The sequence below is a fragment of the Hyla sarda genome, chromosome 1 (genome assembly GCF_029499605.1).
Source record: "Hyla sarda isolate aHylSar1 chromosome 1, aHylSar1.hap1, whole genome shotgun sequence".
Classification (NCBI taxonomy): Eukaryota; Metazoa; Chordata; class Amphibia; order Anura; family Hylidae; genus Hyla; species Hyla sarda.
In genome coordinates this window covers 281,037,265-281,057,104 of record NC_079189.1, presented here as the reverse complement: position 1 = coordinate 281,057,104, position 19,840 = coordinate 281,037,265, and the positions used below count along the sequence as shown (strand labels likewise).

The 19,840-nt window shown below is 43.7% G+C and overlaps 1 protein-coding gene across 11 annotated transcripts in view; it reads right to left on the bottom strand.

The window, feature by feature from the left end:
* LOC130368901 (protein mono-ADP-ribosyltransferase PARP14-like) overlaps positions 1 to 19,840 on the bottom strand; it is a 380,920-nt gene that overhangs the window by 116,172 nt on the left and 244,908 nt on the right. For 8 of the 11 annotated variants that reach the window (XM_056573329.1, XM_056573349.1, XM_056573383.1 and 5 more), the window contains one exon: positions 10,879 to 10,918. The exons of 2 other annotated variants lie outside the window; for them this stretch is intronic. In XM_056573329.1, the coding sequence (XP_056429304.1) occupies positions 10,879 to 10,918 (40 nt within the window). Of the gene's footprint in view, positions 1 to 10,878; positions 10,919 to 12,074; positions 12,094 to 19,840 lie in introns of those variants that run through there. One more of the 11 variants, XM_056573374.1, reaches the window with a different exon arrangement.

Genomic DNA, 19,840 nt, shown 5'->3' with positions numbered 1-19,840 from the left:
AGCCACAAAGTCAGGAGTAGGAAAGTGCGACTCATTCCGGAGGTAAAAGATGCATCTCAAAAATTTTATAAGAATCCTGGTGGGCAATTCGAGTACAGTGTGGTTTTCTCTTTTGGGAGGGTAAATCATAGTTCAAGTATGGGAAGGCTTGAATTAACACATGGTGCGCAAAACATTTTGCCAGAATCACTACAACCATTCATGTGAATGATACTGGTTATTGGTTGGGAGAAGAGTCTGACTTGCCAAATGCAGGTGAGCAGAAAAGTATTCAATATGGAATATTTAGTGACAACTTGAGAGAAGGAGAATATTTGTTTATGTGTGGCATTTATTGGCAAGATAATATGCACCCAAAGCTCATACCAAAAAATATTAACCTGGCTTATAGTAAAACAGGCCTTGGTGGAACCACAGACATGAGCATGTCAATTCAGCGTGGTGAAAATTATATTATTGGTACAATGTCCAAATCATATAAGACTTATAAGGAGATGGTTGGTCACTGGACATGTGGTGCACCAGAAATAGAGATTCGGGCTATGCATATTATTGATGTCAATCCAGATTATATTAGACGATGCACAAACAAAGATTCTGAGAATGCTCAACAGGCCTCACATTTGGAGATAGGACAACCATTTCTATTTAACCTAGACTCTGCCCAGACAATGGCTAGTGGTGTTCAATATGATATTTGTCACATGGCGGTTCAATATTTCTCAATGGCTAATCAGAACCCATTTTCCAACATGTACAGGGCATACTCTAAATCAGGTACGTTCCCTCTATCAATGGCTAATTCCTAGAAGCACAAGGGCACGCAATCACTTGATTGGTACTGGGAAGAACAGAGGAAAAAGGGATACATTCAGTACAATATTGGATGGGGTAGGAGCTGGTATGGGACTCATTAATCAGGCAGATATCAGTGTCTTAAGAGCCAAACTTGCAGCCATAGCATCTAACAGTAAAAACGGGTTTGAGGTACAGAGGGAAATTAATCAAGTCATCAGCAACCTACAGCGAGGACACATAGATACTAATATTGGAGTAACAATGGACATTATTCAGCATTTTAAGATGTTCGTTGAAAATATGCAGACTTATGGGAGAAATATATCCTGGGCTCTGGTCTGTACACAAGGGCAGGTGGAACTATCAACTAATATAAAGTTGGCAATTCAAACCTTATATAGTGGGCAGTGGCCATTTGAGTTACTATCTCAGGCCACAGCTGCATTACCGGAGCTCCTCAAATTCACAAATTCTAAATGGTGGGCCAACGCTTGGATTGGTTGTAGTAATCACAACGTGGAAACGTGCTATGCCTCTTCCCTAATTCCGTACACGAGTTCCCCTTTAGAGGTTGTATATAAGGTCCCTTCAATTGGTATTTTAACTGGAGGATCCACACTATTACATCCAAGATTAGACCATCCTCATGTTATTAGGAAAAATGGATTGTGGAAACAGGTTGATATTTCCCTCTGCCTTCATAGAAATCAGGATATCTTGTGTACACCAGGACAGTATAGATTGGTGGACGACAAGTGTTGGAACAATGCTTCGGTTTGTGTCTGGATGGGGAGTCTATTGCAAAAGACAAGGCACCAGTCATGTACTTAGGACATCAGAGTCTGTTTCTTTCTATTAGACATCACCAATGTAACTTTGATCACAACCCACTGCTCAATAACAACATCTGTAAATAGTGGTGCATGGTGCACGCTAGGTAACATCACTGAGATCCAAACACCAAGTTGGAGATATGTGCTTCCCATCATTGCGAACTTGTCTGTGGATATTAGATATCATAACCCCGCCAATCTTCAAACACTAAAATTGGGAATGGGGAAAGAGCTTCAGGATTGGCTGGTCAAATTTGATAAAGATGACTATTTGCTTAAGAAACTACAGCATGAAAGAGCTAATGCTACAATCCTAATACACCATGACCAGAATGAGCTAAAACACATCACACAACTGTTAGAGAATAATGCTAAGGGTTATTGGTGGGAGGTCATATTTGGGCATTCAAGTGCAGCTAATGGAATTTAGAATTTTTTAATCCATCCAATTGTGGTATTGCTCATTGTTGCTGTGGTTTTATCCCTTTTGCAAATTTACATGTGCTGTATGACACGATATCTATATAAAAAGATCCAAGTCCTATCCATGGAGATAGAAACACAAAATAAATATAAAACTGCATCGTATGAATTAGATGTACCATTAAAAACAGAGGAAAATCTTGTAAGATGGGACAACTGTGGCAGAAAAGGACATAGCAGAACAAACTGCCTAATTCCTAATCGACACAACAAATGTAATAAGAAAGTGACCATTTAATTACTTCAAGCATGAATACTTGAATTATATTTTATGGTGTGTTTAGTAGTGTAGTTGACATATGTATTTTGATTTTGTTGGTGAATATGTATTTGTAATAGTAATTCAAATTTAACTCCTTCAATGTCCTAATAGAAGTGTAATTTGTATGAAAACTAATTGGAATGAGTGGAAATTGATGAATGGTGAGTGACTGGGTTCACCCTTTCTCTGTTCGGATAATGATGGACCGCAAGGTTGAAGAGGAATATGGATCATGGAATTCTCATCGTTGGTGTGTCATTCAGACACAAAGGGGCATATGTTGGAAGTCAACATTGGACTGATACAATCAGATATGGTGGGAAGACAGGATATGGGGAGTGAATATGCTTTCTCCCCCAGGTGTAAATAGAAATGTCAATAGGCCTGGCATCTGGACATCTTGTTTGATCCTATTGTAAGCAGCAGTATTGATAAGCCTGAACATTTGGTTTTAAACTGTTGGGAAGCCATAAACAACAATGCTGAACCATAAGGATAAAAGTGAGCCTCCTGTCCTGAGGAGATGAAAGCAGCCCCTGCGGTGTCGCGCACAATGGACTACGCATCTATAATGGAGTGAACGTCCTGTTGGCACCAAAGTGTGAATCCCAAGGCCTTGCATTGGTAATGGAGTAGACAACCTGTCACCCGATCAAGGTGTAATTCCCATTGACTTATCCGAGGTGCAAGGGCGCCATCCGCAGGAAGATGTACCTACTGCAACAATATTCAGAGACTGACCCATATCTGGTTACTGCGAGTTGATTGGAGAGATTGTAACAAAGAAGGCCGGACGATACCGGAGCAAAGGGTGGAGTTATGGGTGTGAATGTGGTTTGATGTGATATATATACTAGGCCAAATTGTATGGCAGTAGATTAGTATTAGATCTAGATACTAGGTTTTATATTTTATATGTTTATTAATGCTTATATTCTTTTGCAAGTATAGGACATTGAAGGGAGGTTTTGCTATATACTTTATTTTATTTTGCTGTGTAGCCTTTTATGTTATTTTACCTTTTGCTAAGTAAATAAGCTATTTCTTAAAGTCTGGATTTCTCATCTTTCAAAGACTATTTCAGGATAGAGTAGGTAGCAGATTACAACAGATACAACAGGCCGTATCTGTGGAGTCAGAGCAGCATGGGGAGGAGTGTTGCGGTGGTGCCCAACGTGATGTCAAGATGCTGACACCGCCTTCGCGGAAGGAGCAGAAGGATCCATCACCAGCGGTCGGACGGAGGCATCATCAAAATGTAAGTAAATAATTATATGTGAAGGGAGGGGGTGTAATTAAGGGGAGGGAGGGGGTGTAATTGAGGGGAGGGCAGGGGAAGGAGGGGGTGTAATTAAGGGGGGGTGTAATTGAGGGGAGGGAGGGGTGTAATTAAGGGTGGTGTAATTAAGGGGGGTGTGGGTGGGGTGCCAAACAAAGGGTCTGCCCCGGGTGGCAAATTCTCTAGGCATGCCCCTGATGGGAGCCTCCCTGTTTGGGAAGACATTGCATTATGGGAGCTCTCCCCATTTTTGTTTTTTTTTCTGTCTTGTTTCAGATCTGTGTATGCAGAGGATTAAGGCGGATTCAATGGACTATGGTGATGAACTGGATTGGATTTTTTTCTTTTAATAAAATGGTTAACGGGGGCTGGGGGGGGAGTGTTTTTTAAATAAAAATGTTTCCAATGTGTCCTGCTTTTCTTAAATTGAATCTTCAGGCTTAGTAGTGGAGGCCGTCTTATAGACAAAATTCCTTACTAAGCTGGGGCTTAGTGTTAGCCCCCAAAAAAGCTAGTGCTAACCCCCAAATATTACCTTGGTACCCACTGCCACAGGGTTACCGGGAAGAGCTTGTACCAACATATCTGGAGTGTCAAAAATGGTGCTCCTGTGCCTAGGCAGTAACAGTTCCTTACACTATGATAATCCAAGTGTTATATTGCAGATGGCAGGGGTGTAGCTATAGGGGGTGCAGAAGTAGCAGTCGCATCAGGGCCCTGGTGCCTAAGGGGGCCCCAAAGCACATCTGCCCCATAAGATTCTAGTATTATAATTGGCACATGGGGCCCAGTTGAAGATTTTGCATCGGGGGGCCAGGAGCTACAAGTTACGCCTCTGCACACAGTAATATAATGAATGTTCTTTTTAATAAACTATAATTGTATTGCTATATTTAAACTATTATTTAAAAACTGAGCACTGTTATACAAACCAAAATCGATCTGGGACATAGTACTGGAAGGCTTCTAACTCCATGTGTAGACTAAATAAGAGAGATTTCTACACCTACATGCATCATAATAAGAGTTCTTTATCACATTTAATCTGATTCTATATATACCGTATTTATCGGCGTATAACACGCACTTTTTAGGCTAAAATTTTTTGCCTAAAGTCTATGTGCGTGTTATACGCCGATACACCCCCAGGAAAGGCAGGGGGAGAGAGGCCGTCGCTGCCCGCTTCTCTCCCCCTGCCTTTCCTGGGGTCTAGAGCCCTGCTGCCGGCCCTTCTCTCCCCCCTGACTATCGGTGTCGGCGCCCCATTGCCGGCGCCGATAGCCAGGGGGAGAGAAGGGGCAGCGGCACCCATTGCCGGTGCCGCTGCCCCGTTGCCTCCCCCCATCCCCGGTGGCATAATTACCTGTTTCCGGGGTCCGCGCTGCTGCAGGCCTCCGGCGTGCTTCCCCTGCGTCGTTGCTATGCGCTGCACGGCGCGGCGCATGATGTCAGTGCGCCGCGCCGTGCATAGCAACGACGCAGGGGACGCACGTCGGAGGCCTGCAGCAGCGCGGACCCGACCCCGGCAACAGGTAGTTATGCCACCGGGGATGGGGGGAGGTAACGGGGCAGCGGCGCCGGCAATGGGTGCCGCTGCCCCTTCTCTCCCCCTGGCTGTCGGCGCCGCTTCTCTCCCCCTGGCTATCGGCGCCGGCAATGGGGCGCCGGCACCGATAGTCAGGAGGACAGAATGGGCAGCGGCGCCGATAGCCAGGGGGGAGAGAAGGGCCGGCAGCAGGGCTCTAGACCCCAGGAAAGGCAGGGGGAGAGAAGCGGGCAGCGACGGCCTCTCTCCCCTTGCCTTTCCTGGGGGTGTATCGGGGTATACACACGCACACACGCACCCTCATTTTACCATGGATATTTGGGCGTGTTATAGGCCGGTGCGTGGTATACCCCGAAAATACGGTAATCACATCCATTACACAGTCATTTTTCCTATTGCCAGGACACAGCCTGTTTTGGCCTTAAAGGGGTACTCTGGTGGAAAATTTTTTTTTTTATTTTTTTTTTTTAAATCAACTGGTGATAGAAAGTTAAACAGATTTGTAAATTACTTCTATTAAAAAAATCTTAATCCTTCCAGTACTTATTAGCTGCTGAATACTACAGAGGGCATTCTTTTCTTTTTGGAACACAGTGCTCTCTGCTGACATCATGACCACAGTGCTCTCTGCTGACATCTCTGTCCATTTTAGGAACTGTCAATAGCAGCATATGTTTTCTATGGGGATTTTCTCCTACTCTGGACAGTTCTTAAAATGGACAGAGGTGTCAGCAGAGAGCACGGTGGTCATGATGTCAGCAGAGAGCTCTGTGTTCCAAACACAAAATATTTTTTTCTGTAGTATTCAGCAGCTAATAAGTATTGGAAGGATTAAGATTTTTTAATAGAGGTAATTTACAAATCTGTTTAACCCCTTAAGAACCAAGTGTGTACAGGTACGCCTTTGCTCCCTGGTACTTAAGGACCAAGGGCGTACCTGTACGCCCGTGGGAATTTCGGTCCCCGCCGCGCACCGGGCGGGGACAGGACCGGGTGACTACTGATATTATCAGCAGGCACCCCGCGCAAATGCCTAGGGGGTCATCAGACCCCCCCATGTCGGCGATCTTGCGATTTGCAGCTATTCCGGGTCATACGGGTCTATAGTGACCCGGAAAATAAAGGGGATTGCGGATGTCCTAGACACCCACGATCCCCTTGAAGCAATAGGAGTGAGGTGGCAGGGGTTCCACCCCTCCTATCTCTGCTATTGGTGGTCTAGACTCGACCACCAATAGCAGATTGGGGGCGGGGGCTTTACTTTCGGTTTCCCCGTTCTGCCCACCCACAATAGGCGGGGCAGGACGGGGAAACAGACAGGGACCGGCGCCGAAGATCCATTTACCCATCGGCGACGGCAGCGGGCGACGATCAGCGGCGACGCAGCTCCCTGGATCCGACGGAAGCGGGTGAGTTACTTAGCAACATCTGGAGGGCTACAGTCTGAGACCACTATAGTGGTCTCTAAACTGTAACCCTCCAGATGTTGCAAAACTACAACTCCCAGCATGCCCAGAGAGCTGTTTAGGCATGCTGGGAGCTGCAGTTTTGCAACAGCTGGAGGTCTACAGTTTGAGACCACTGCACAGTGATCTCTATACTGTGCACCTCCAGATCTTGCAAAACTACAACTGATAGCATGCCCACACAGCAGTTTGCTGTCTGGGCATGCTGGGAGTTGTAGTTTTGCAACATCTGGAGGTCCACAGTTTGGAGACCACTGTGCAGTGGTCTCTAAACTATAACTCCCCAGATGTTGCAAAACTGCAACTCCCAGCATGCCTAAACAGCAAACAGCTGTCTCTGCATGCTGGGAGTTGTAGTTGCGATCCCTCCAGCTGTTGCATAACTACATCTCCCAGCATGCCCTTCGGCGATCAGTACATGCTGGGAGTTGTAGTTTTGCAACAGCTGGAGGCACACTGGTTGGAAAATACTGAGTTAGGTAACAGAACCTAACTGAAGGTTTTCCAACCAGTGTGCCTCCAGCTGTTGCACAAGTACAACTCCCAGCATGCACGGTCTGTCAGTACATGCTGGGAGTTGTAGTTTTGAAACAGCTGGAGGTTTGCACCCCCATGTGAACGTACAGGGTACATTCACACTGGTGGGTTTACAGTAAGTTTACTACTTCAAGTATGAGCTGCGGCAAATTTTTCGCCGCAAAGCAAACTCCTAGCGGTAAATTCACTGTAAACCTCCGCCAGTGTGAACGTACCCTAAAAACACTACACTACACTAACACATAATAAAGGGTAAAACACTACATATACACCCCTTACACTGTCCCCCCAATAAAAATAATTATTGTAACGTATTGTACGGCAGTGTTTCCAAAACAGAGCCTCCAGCTGTTGCAAAACAACAACTCACAGCATTTCCGGACAGCCACTGACTGTCCAGTCATGCTGGGAGTTTAGCAACAGCTGGAGGCACCCTGTTTGGGAATCACTGGCATAGCTTACCCCTATGTCCACCCCTGTGCAATCCCTAATTTAGTCCTCAAATGCGCATGGCGCTCTCTCACTTCAGAGCCCTGTCGTATTTCAAGGAAACAGTTTAGTGCCACATATGGGGTATCTCCGTACTCGGGAGAAATTGCACTACTAATTTTGGGGGCTTTTTTTCCTTTTACCCCTTATGAAAAAGAAAAGTTGGGGTCTACACCAGCCTGTTAGTGTAAAAAAAAAATTTTTTTTACACTAACATGCTGGTGTTGTCCTTTACTTTTTATTTTCATGAGAGGTAAAAGAAAAAAAAAACCCACAAAATTTGTAACACAATTTTTCCTGAGTACAGAAATACCCCATATGTGGGCGTAAAATGTTCTGCGGACGCACAACAAGGCTCAGGAGTGAGAGCACACCATGTACATTTGAGGCCTAAATTGGTGATTTGCACAGGGGTGGCTGATTTTACAGCGGTTCTGACATAAAGCCCAAAAAAATAAATACCCACATGTGACCCCATTTTGGAAACGACACCCCTCACAGAATGTAACAAGGGGTATAGTGAGCCTTAACACCCCACAGGTGTTTGACGAATTTTCATTAAATTTGGATGGGAAAATGAAAAAAAAAATGTTTTCACTAAAATGCTGGTGTCACCCTAAATTTTTAATTTTCACAAGGGAAAATAGGAAAAAAGCCCCCCCAAAATTTGTAACCCAATTTCTCCTGAGTAAGAACATACCCCATATGTGGATGTAAAGTGCTCTATGGGTGCACTACAATGCTCAGAAGAGAAGGAGCGCCATTGAGATTTTGAAGAGAAAATGTGTCCGGAATTGAAGGCCACTTGTGTTTACAAAGCCCCCATGGTACCAGAACAATGGACCCCCCCCATTTTGGAAACTACACCCCTCATGTAATGTAATAAGGGTTTCAGTGAGCATTTACACCCCACAGGTGTCTGACAGATTTTTGGATCAGTGATCCGTGAAGTGAAAATGAAAAATTAAGCCCACTGTTCCAAAGATCTGTCAAACGCCAGTGGGGTGTAAATCCTCACATCACCACTTATTAAATTCTGTGAGAGGTGTAGTTTCCAAAAAAGGGTCACATGTGGGGGGGGGGGGGTCCACTGTTCTGGCACCACGGGGGGCTTTGTAAATGCACCTAGCCCCTGACTACCATTCCAAACGAATTCTCTTTCCAAAAGCTCAATGGTGCTCCTCCTCTTCTGAGCATTGTAGTTCGCCCGTATTGCACTTCAGGCCAACTTATGGGGTACCTCCATACTCAGAAGAGATAGGGTTACAAATTTTGGGGGGTATTTTCTGCTATTAACCCTTGCAAAAATGTGAAATTTTGGGGGAAACACACATTTTCATGAAAAAAATTTTTTTTTTTTAACATATGCAAACGTCGTGAAACACCTGTGGGGTATTAAGGCTCACTTAATTCCTTGTTACGTTCCTCAAGGGGTCTAGTTTCCAAAATGGTATGCCATGTGTTTTTTTTTGCTGTTCTGGCACCATAGGGGCTTCCTAAATGCAACATGCCCCCCAAAAACCATTTCTGAAAAATGTACTCTCCAAAATCCCCTTGTCGCTTCTGAGCCCTCTACTGCGCCCGCCAAACAATTTACATAGACATATGAGGTTTGTCCTTACTCGAGAGAAATTGGGCTACAAATATATGTATACATTTTCTCCTTTTACCCCTTGTAAAAATAAAAAAATTGGGTTTACAAGAACATGCGAGTGTAAAAAATGAAGATTGTGAATTTTCTTCTTCACTTTGCTGTTATTCCTGTGAAACACCTAAAGGGTTAAAACACTTACTAAATGTCATTTTGAATACTTTGGGGGGGGGGGGGGGGTGCAGTTTTTATAATGGGGTCATTTGTGGGGTATTTCTAATATGAAGACCCTTCAAATCCACTTCAAACCTGAACTGGTCCCTGAAAAATAGTGAGTTTGAAAATGTTGTGAAAGATTGGAAAATTGCTGCTGAACTTTGAAGCCCTCTGGTGTCTTCCAAAAGTAAAAACACGTCAATTATATGATGCAAACATAAAGTAGACATATTGTATATGTGAATCAATATATCATTTATTTGGAATCTCTATTTTCCTTGCAAGCAGAGAGCTTCAAAGTTAGAAAAATGCTAAATTTTCAAATTTTTCATCAACTTTTGGGATTTTTCACCAAGAAAGGATGCAAGTTACCACAAAATTTTACCACTATGTTAAAGTAGAATATGTCACGAAAAAACATTTTCGGAATCAGAATGATAACTAAAAGTATTCCAGAGTTATTAATGTTTAAAGTGACAGTGGTCAGATGTGCAAAAAACGCTCTGGTCGTAAAGTGTAAAATGGCCTGGTCCTTAAGGGATTAACTTTCTGGCACCAATCGATAAAAAAAAAAAAAAAAGTTTTCCACCGGAGTATCCCTTTAAGGACAGACAACTTTTTCAAATATGCTATAGGATGCCTTTATCTATCGTACGGATTCCTGTTTTTTCTAGACATAGTCTACTTTATGATAATGGGAAATTTCCATTGATACTTGCAGAGTTTATTTGTAAAAAACAAATCAAAGATTTTAGAAAAAAATGGGAGAATTTTGGAATTTGAAATTCTCTGCTTGTAAGGAAAATAGTCACGCCAAATAAATTACAAATATAAATTAAAATATGTCTACTTTATGTTGGCCTCATAAGGTAGACATGTTTTTACTTTTTTGAAGAATTTAGAGAGCTTAAAAGTTTGGCAGTAGTTTTCACAATTTTCACAAAAATTTAACATTTTGAATTTTTCAGGGACCATTTAAATTTTAAGTGGATATCAGGGGACTGATAGAAATCACCCATAAATAACCCTATTATAAAAACTGCACCCCTCTGTATTCAAAATGACATTCAAAAAGTCTGTCAACCCTTTAGCTGTTTCACAGGAATAGCAGCAAAGTGGAGGTGAAGTGAATAGTCAAAAATCTCTATTTTCTTTACATATATTCCAGTTTTATCCAAGGACCATTCTCATTCATTCTCAGGACCCCCCTCAGCAATGTTCCAGGATGGCTGTCAGTACATAATGGAAGCCATTGTATCCTAGTGTTGTCTTAGTTAAAAATAATAGATGAATAGGAAGGTTGAATGTAAATAAATACCCAAACACTGAAACGAAATGAATAACTAAAAATAATAATAAAAAAAGACCTAAAACTTACCACTTGTTTCTTCCACACTAAATGGAAGTGCTTTATCCATCTGTATAAAAGTAAGAAACATTGCTTTACTTATTAAAACAAAGGGATAGGAAGTAACAGCAGATACAATGATAGCATTGAAAAATTCAGTGAAGCAAACCTGGAAACAGTTGACTGAGAAATTTATGTTTTTCACCTTCTAGGTCAAACAGTTATGTACAAGAAGAGTTAATCTTAAATAATGACTTTAAAAACTTTTTCTTCCCTCCCTGCATTAGCATAGTCAGGAAAACAGCTGCCCTATTAGGAGATTTCAATTCACCAGTCTGAAGCCAATTCTGGTCCCCCCTGTGCTTTGAAGTAACTAGCCAATTCACACAGTTCCTGCTGTGTGGACTGTTAGGCTATGTTCACACTGTGTTTTTCAGGCGTATTTCATTAGTATAAAAATGTGTCTGCATTTTATAACATTAATGTGCTCTATATAAGTCTATATGAAAATAACTAAGTAAAAATACAGCCACATTTTTTACAGCCGTGTAAATAAGTGATCTATTACAGTTTTTACAAATTGTGTGCACAACCACTTTCCCATAGATTTGCAAAGAGCTCATTAATGTTAAAAAATATGTGAATAATTATGCTGTAGATATGTACAGTGTCTACCCACTATAATAATCAGTCTCCCAAAAGTAAGTATAACTATGAGGGGGGGGGGGGGGGGGGGGGGAGGTGAATAATACGTAACTTTTAATCAATATGCTGTTAAGAAACATAGATAACCAGGTGCACGATAAATTCCCAAAGGATACTGATGATGTTCCCTTGGTCCAAATAACACAGGATATAACTCACAGTTAAGATACTAATATAATGTCTTACTTATCCCAGTCTGACCATTCACAGTCAGTTTACAGATTCACCTGGCCATATGTCAAAAGATTATACACAATGCCCTGTCTGCCGTCTGCCCTCAAACTTAAACAAAGGTGTCTATCAACCAGGGCCACCAATACAGTAACAGCCCTGGAAGCAAATAGCTGACAGTAGAGATTTCTAAAAATCCCACTGTCCAATAGTTTCTAGTCCTGTGGAGAAAAACGTTCAGGACGGCATCCAATGATCCCTGTAAACAAAGAAGAAAAAATACAGAGCACTATCAACCTCTGGTCAATACGAAGGACAGCACCTGTAAAGGAATAGGACGATCCACTTACGTGTCAGATGTCCTGAGTATTACTCCATGCGTGCGCTTGCAGTGGCGGGGAGCTGTGCGATACTGCCGACTTCCAGTGCACATGTAAGACGGCAGTGGCGTCTGACGACATATCCGGTTCCGGGACCCATGGGTGGCACAGTGATTCCACGCCCACCTCAACCCAGACGCTTGGGTCGGAGGGCGTTACCGCATGTGTGATAGATACGTAGCGGCATACATGGCACGCTAACCCCTGAGGTCCCGGACCGTATGTCTTCAAAAAAAAAAAAAATAATAATAATTTTTAAATAATGGCTGATCCATATAATGTGGGTTTAAAGGACTAGAGGCACTTTTTAAGGGCAGGCTGGCCCTTGAACAGTGACAATTATATTTTTAGGAGTGTTATAGTCCAAATATAACAATAAAATAAATAGATAATCATCAACCTTAATATAATTAGTTTGGACCTCAGTGTATGTTTAATGGACAGAGGTCCGGGTCGGAGAACACAGAGCCAAATAATAATCCCAGAGCAAGAAAAAGGAGAAAGAGGAGTGGAGGGGGAGGGGAATGTTGGTGGATACGACTGATTAAACCATAGGGGACACAGCTATGTCCATGCATATCCGATAGGGAATAGGGGTCCATAGAAGAAAAAAGGGGGAAGGGATAAATTACAGGGGCCTAATGATCCTATACTGCCCCGTGAATGACCCTAGGCTATACCCTAGGCCTAGGCGGGAGGTCCCGCTCGGGAACCTACCTGGAAAACCCCTAGAAGTCCCTAACTAGAGGGTGGACTGACTAAAGAGCTATCTACAGCTCCCACTAGCTACCTAACCGGCACCCTCCTATGCAATCCCTCATCCGATATGCTTTACAAAAAGCTGGTGAAACAAGGCTGTTTGTTAAGTCCCTTAGGGGTAACAGTATCCAAACTATAGATCCATCTAGCTTCATGCTGCAGTAAAAGTCTATCCAAATCCCCACCCCATATGGAGTGCTCAATCTGTTCAATCCCTACAATGTGTAATTGTCTAACATCTCCTGCCGTGTCACGTTTATTCCTAATGACGCGAATGTGCTCTAGCACCCTTCTCCACAGTTCGCGGATCGTTTTACCCAGATCGGGTTCTCATTCCTCTATTCAAAAATGCCCAACCTTCCCCAAGTGAGAACCTACTGATACCCAAACAGCGGGGTAATGAATCTACAAAGTGCAGAGTGATAGGCACATTCGACAATATGTCGGGTCCAGTAAAACAGATACTCCAAAGATAATGGAGCATTTTACAAATGGACAAGGACTTGGGCCCCCTGGTTGAAGATTATCCCCAGATAACATACCGGAAGGGGAGAAGTATTGGAGATATAGTCATGAGCAGCCAACTTCCATCGTCCCGTACATCGGACACGTGGCTGGACAGAAATAGGATCATGGGCTCCTACAAATGGGGCCACTGCTGTTCATGTGGATTCATGAAAAAAAAAACAGTGAGCATTGACATGGACACATGTGAGGGGCACAGGACAGGGAGCATTATATGTGAGGGACACAGAGTTATGTGGGGGGGGGGGGAGGATGGGGCATTATTATATGTGGGGGTATAGGACAGAGGGCATTACAATTATTTGGTGGGTACCGGATGAGGCATTATTATGTGGGGGAACAGGATGGGGCATTATTATTATTATACAGGACAAGGAGCATTATTGTTATGTGATGGCGCAGAGAACAAGGGGCATTATTATTATGTGGTGGAACAATGCAGAGGTCATTATTATATTTTATATGTGGGGGCACAGGATGGGGCATCTTTACTGTATGTGAGGGGCACAGAGTGTTTTTCATTTCAGAGGTATAGTGCATATTATAAGGAATTTCTGGAGTGGTACGGTTTTTATGGGCCACAATACATTACCGTATTGTATTCAGAGGGTGCACTGTATGGCAAGATTATACTCAGAAGACAAAAGGTGTATGGTAATATTATATACAGAGGGTACAGTATGTGGTAGCATTATATTCAGAGAGCACGGTGTGTGGTAGTACACTGCTCAAAAAAATTAAGGGAACACTTAAACAACACAATGTAACTCCAAGTCAATCACACTTCTGTGAAATCACACTGTCCACTCAAGAAGCAACACTGATTGACAATCAATTTCACATGCTGTTGTACAAATGGAACAGACAACAGGTGGAAATTATAGGCAATTAGCAAGACACCCCCAATAAAGGAGTGCTTCTGCAGGTGGTGACCATAGACCACTGTAAGGGTCACAGCAGGTGGTGGATCCTTTGGGCCTGAGTGGATGATTACGTGAGCCGTGCCAAGGAACAGAGTCTAAGGTGTCGCTGGTTTTCACCAGAGCCCGCTGCAAAGTGGGATGGTCTTGCTGCAGCAGGCAGCACCCAGGTTGCTACGCCTGGCACGACTCGTCCACACAAGTAGCTGGGATGAAGCGTGGTACAGAGGATAAAGACAAGACATGGTCAGGATAGCTGAAGCACTGGAACACAGTAGCTTACTCTCAGGCACTAGGGCAACAAAGATCCGGCCAAGGGCTGGGGGAGGTGCACACACTTATAGGGAAGGAACAGGTGAAAACACTAATTAGGGCGTACTGGCCCTTTAAATCACAGAACTCCGGCGCGCGTGTCCTAGGAGGCAGGGGCACGCGCGCCGGGACTGAGAACAGGGAGGTGACTAGCTGAAACTCGCATGCGGGCGCATCCCGCAATGCGAATCACAGCCACGCCGCCAGCGCTGACATTAAAACCACTTCTCAGTTCCTATGCTTCCTGGCTGATTTCTTTGTAACTTTTGAATGCTGGCTGTGCTTTAACTCTAGTGGTAGCATGATACGGAGTCTACAACCCACACAAGTGGCTCAGGTAGTGCCGCTCATCCAGGATGGCACATCAATGCGAGCTGTGGCAAGAAGGTCTGCTGTGTCTGTCAGTGTAGTGTCCAGAACATGGATGCGCTCCCAGGACACAAGCCAGGAGACTTAGAGGAGGCCATAGGAGGGCAACAACCCAGCAGCAGGACCATTACCTCTGCCTTTGTGCAAGGATGAGTAGGAAGAGCACTGCCAGAGCCCTACAAAATGACCTCTAGGAGGACACAAATGTGCATGTGTCCACTCAAACGGTCAGGAACAGACTTCATGAGGGTGGTATGAGGGCCCAACGTCCACAGGTGGGGGTTGTGCTTACAGCCTAACACCGTGCAGGATGTTTGGCATTTGCCAGAGAACACTAAGATTGGCAAATTTACCACTGATGCCCTGTGCTCTTCCCAGATGAAAGCAGATTTACACTGAACACATGTGACAGATGTGACAGGGTCTGGAGATGCCATGGAGAACATTTTGCTGCCTGCAACATCCTCCAGCATGACCGGTTTGTCGGTGGGTCAGTAATGGTGTGGGGTGGCATTTCTTTGGGGGGCCGCACAGCCCTCCATGTGCTTGCCAGAGGTAGCCTGAATGCCATTAGGTACCGAGATGAGATCCTCAGACCCCTTGTGAGACCATATACTGGTGCGGTTGTCCCCTGGGTTCCCCCTAATGCAAGACAATGCTAGATCTCATGTGGCTGGAGTGTGTCAGCAGTTCCTGCAAGAGGAAGGCATTGATGCTATGGACTTGCCCGCCCGTTCCCCAGAACTGAATCCGATTGAGCACATCTGGGACATCATGTCTCGCTCCATCCACCAAGCCACGTTGCACCACAGACTGTCCAGACTGTCCGCCACCTCATCAGGAGCATGCCCAAGCATTGTAGGGAGTTCATATGGGCACGTGGAGGCCACACACACTACTGAGCCTCATTTTGACTTGCTTTACAGACATTACATCAAAGTTGGATCAGTGTGGTTTTCCACTTTGATTTTGAGTTTTACTCCATATCCAGACCTCCATGGGTTAATTAATAATTTTGATTTCCATTGATAATTTTTGTGTGATTTTGTTGTCAGCACATTCAGCTATGTAAAGACAAAAGTATTTCATACGATTAGTTCATTCAGATCTAGGATGTGTTATCTTAGTGTTCCCTTTATTTTTTTGTGTGTTGCAGTATTATATTTAGAGGGTACAATGTGTTTCAGTATTATATTCAAAGAGTTGTGGGTATTGTAGTATTATATTTAGAGGTACAGTTTGTGGTAGAATTATATTCAAAGGGTACAGTGCATGTCAGTAAGTTGTAGTATTACAGTCATGGCACCCCTGAAATTTTTCAAGAAAATGAAGTGTTTCTCACAGAAAAGGATTGCAGTAACACATGTTTTGCTATACACATGTTTATTCCCTTTGTGTGTATTGGAACTAAACCAAAAAGGGAGGAAAGAAAGCAAATTGGACATAATGTCACACCAAACTCCAAAAATGGGCTGGACAAAATTATTGGCACCCTTAAAGGGATACTCCAGCGCTAAGACATCTTATCCCCTATCCAAAGGATAGGGGATAAGATGCCTGATTGCGGGGGTCCCGACGCTAGGGACCCCCGTGATCTTGCATGCAGCACCCCGTTATAATCAGTCCCCGGAGCATGTTCGCTCTAGGTCTGATTACTGGCGATCATGGGGGCCGGAGCATTGTGACTGATTATAACGGGGTGCTGCATGCAAGATCACAGGGGTCCCTCCTTTGAATAGGGGATAAGATGTCTTAGCGCCGGAGTACCCCTTTAACTTAATATTTGGTTGCACACCATTTGGAAAAAATAACTGAAATCAGTTGCTTCCTATAACCATCAATAAGCTACTTACACCTCTCAGCCGGAATGTTGGACCACTCTTTCTTTGCAAACTGCTCCAGGTCTCTCTTATTGGAAGGGCGCCTTTTCCCAACAGCAATTTCAAGATCTCTCCACAGGTGTTCAATGGGATTTAGATCTGGACTCATTGCTGGCCACTTCAGAAATCTCCAGCACTTTGTTGCCATCCATTTCTGGGTGCTTTTTGATGTATGTTTGTGGTCATTGTCCTGCTGGAAGACTCAAGATCTCGGACGCAAACCCAGCTTTTTGACACTGGGCTGTACAGTACGACCCAAAATCCATTGGTAATCCTCAGATTTCATGATGCCTTGCACACATTCAAGGCACCCAGTGCCAGAGGCAGCAAAACAACCACAAAACATAATTGAACCTTCACCATATTTGATTGTAGGTACTGTGTTCTTTTCTTTGTAGGCCTCATTCCATTTTCAGTAAATAGTAGAATGATGTGCTTTACCAAAAAGCTCTATTTTGGTCTCATCTGTCTACAAGACGTTTTCCCAGAAGGACTTTGGCTTACTCAAGTTCATTTTGGCAAAATGTAGTCTTGCTTTTTTGTGTCTCTGTGTCAGCACTGGGGGCCTCCTGGGTCTCCTGCCATAGCGTTTCATTTCATTTAAATGTCTACGGATAGTTCATGCTGACACTGATGCTCCCTGAGCCTGCAGGACAGGTTGAATATCTTTGGAACTTGTTTGGGGCTGCTTATCCAACATCCGGACTATCCTGCGTTGACACCTTTCATAAATTTTTCTCTTCCATTCATGCCCAGGGAGATTAGCTACAGTGCCATGGGTTGCAAACTTCTTGATAATGTTGCGCACTGTGGACAAAGGCAAATCTAGATCTCTGGAGATGGACTTGTAACCTTAAGATTGTTGATATTTTTCCACAATTTTGGTTCTCAAGTCCTCAGACAGTTCTTTTCTCCTCTTTCTGCTGTCAATGCTTAGTGTGGCACACACAGACACACAATGCAAAGACTAAGTGAACTTCTCTCCTTTTCATCTGTTTTCAGGTGTGTTTTTTATATTGCCCATACCTGTTACTTGCCCAGGGTGAGTTTAAAGGAGCATCACATGCTTGAAACAATCCTATTTATCCACAATTTTAAAGGGTGCCAATAATTTTGTACAGCCTTTTTTTGGAGTTTGGTGTGACATTATGTCCAATTTGCTTTCTTTCCTCCCTTTTTGGTTCAGTTCCAATACACACAAAGGGAATAAACATGTGTATAGCAAAACATGTGTTACTGCAATCCTTTTCTGTGAGAAATATTTCATTTTCTTAAAAAATTTCAGGGGTGCCAACATTTACAGCCATGACTGTATATTCAGAAGGCACAGTGTGTGGCAAGTTTATATTTAGAGAGTGCAGTGTGTGATATTATATTCAGAGAACACAGTGGCCGACTATTTTTCTCAGTTTATGCGCCTAAATTTTTGTCGCACCATCCTTGCGACTAATTCTGAGCCCAAATTTTATGCGGCACAACCTACACTTTTGAAAACGCTCAATGTTTTTTTTATTACAAGAAAATGGGTGTGAAAATGGGCGTGGTGAACCAAAAAATGGGCGTGTTCCTGACAAAAAGCAGAAATTACTAAGAGTACTTCCAAAATCACTCTTGAAAAAGCGTGAGTTTGGCTCACAGAATAACCAACAGCCAAGAGGATGTGTAAAAACTACCAAAAGCGAGTAATTTTGGCGAAGGCACAGCTTAGCATGGTGGGGAGTGCTTAAACAATTTTTTTCTATTGTTTTACAGTTCTACACAAGGATTTTTAGAATATGCAATGCATTTTAAACTTAAAAATATGCATTTAATTGTATATATGTGTGTATATATATATATATATATATATATATATATATATACACACAGTGGTCCCTCAACATACGATGGTAATCCGTTACATTGAGGGATCCGTGCAATGTAAAGTATAGGACAGTGGTCTACAACCTACGGACCGCCAGATGTTGCAAAACTACAACACACAGCATGCCCGGACGTTGTAGTTTTGCAACATCTGGAGGTCCGCAGGTTGAAAACCACTGGTATTGAAGGTTATATTCACGTGTCCCCGCCGCTCCGGACTGTCACCGCTCGTCACTGCTGCCCTGGATGTCGCCTTCCATGGCTGTCGCCTCGTCCCCGTCCTCTGCTTCCCCGGCATCCTCGCTCTCCGTCGCCGCCATCACGTTGCTACGCACGCCGCTCCTATTGGATGACTGGATGGCGTGTGCAGCGACGTGATGACGCCGACGGAGAACACCGACGATGCAGGGGATCCCAAAGAGGTCGCTCTGGAGCCCCTAGGACAGGTAAGTGATCGTCAGCAGACCACACTGGGCACCGTAAACGGCTATCCGGTAGCAGCTGAGGCAGTCTGCGCTGCCGGATAGCCGTTTATGCGATGGCCCCGACACACAAAAGCATCGCATGTTGAAATTATGGCTAGCACATGCACAAACATTTGAAAGCTGTCAGTGTAGCCTGCAGGAAGTGGCAGACCTGTGGCTTAGACTGAGAGCAGATCATGACCTTTGCCCCTCACTCATCGGCATCTGCACTGTAGAGGAAGAAGGATGCTGCCTGGTGGCCTGAACTGCGAGGGAGATTGCTGTGTGGGACAGAATGGGAGTATAAATTTTTGTATTTTGTTTCATCCTGGTGGAGGGGTGGACATATTTAGCTACTGGAGGAGGGTTCCTACCTACTGGCATACATATCTGTTGGGTAGGTGTCCCTCTGAATCCCATGCGTTCCATCGCCTGTGGGTGACTTTCTCAGAGGGTCTTGTATTATTCATGCTATAATTGTTTTAAATCTCATGTTTGTCTTGAATTTATGGGTTTTTGTATGGATTTAAATAAAGAAATATTGGTGTATTCCTTTCTTTATTGACTGATTTGTGGAGAACAAGAGGACAACTGCAGTCAGAGGAAATATTAACTGTAAGTCACTGGATGTAACTCTTATCACT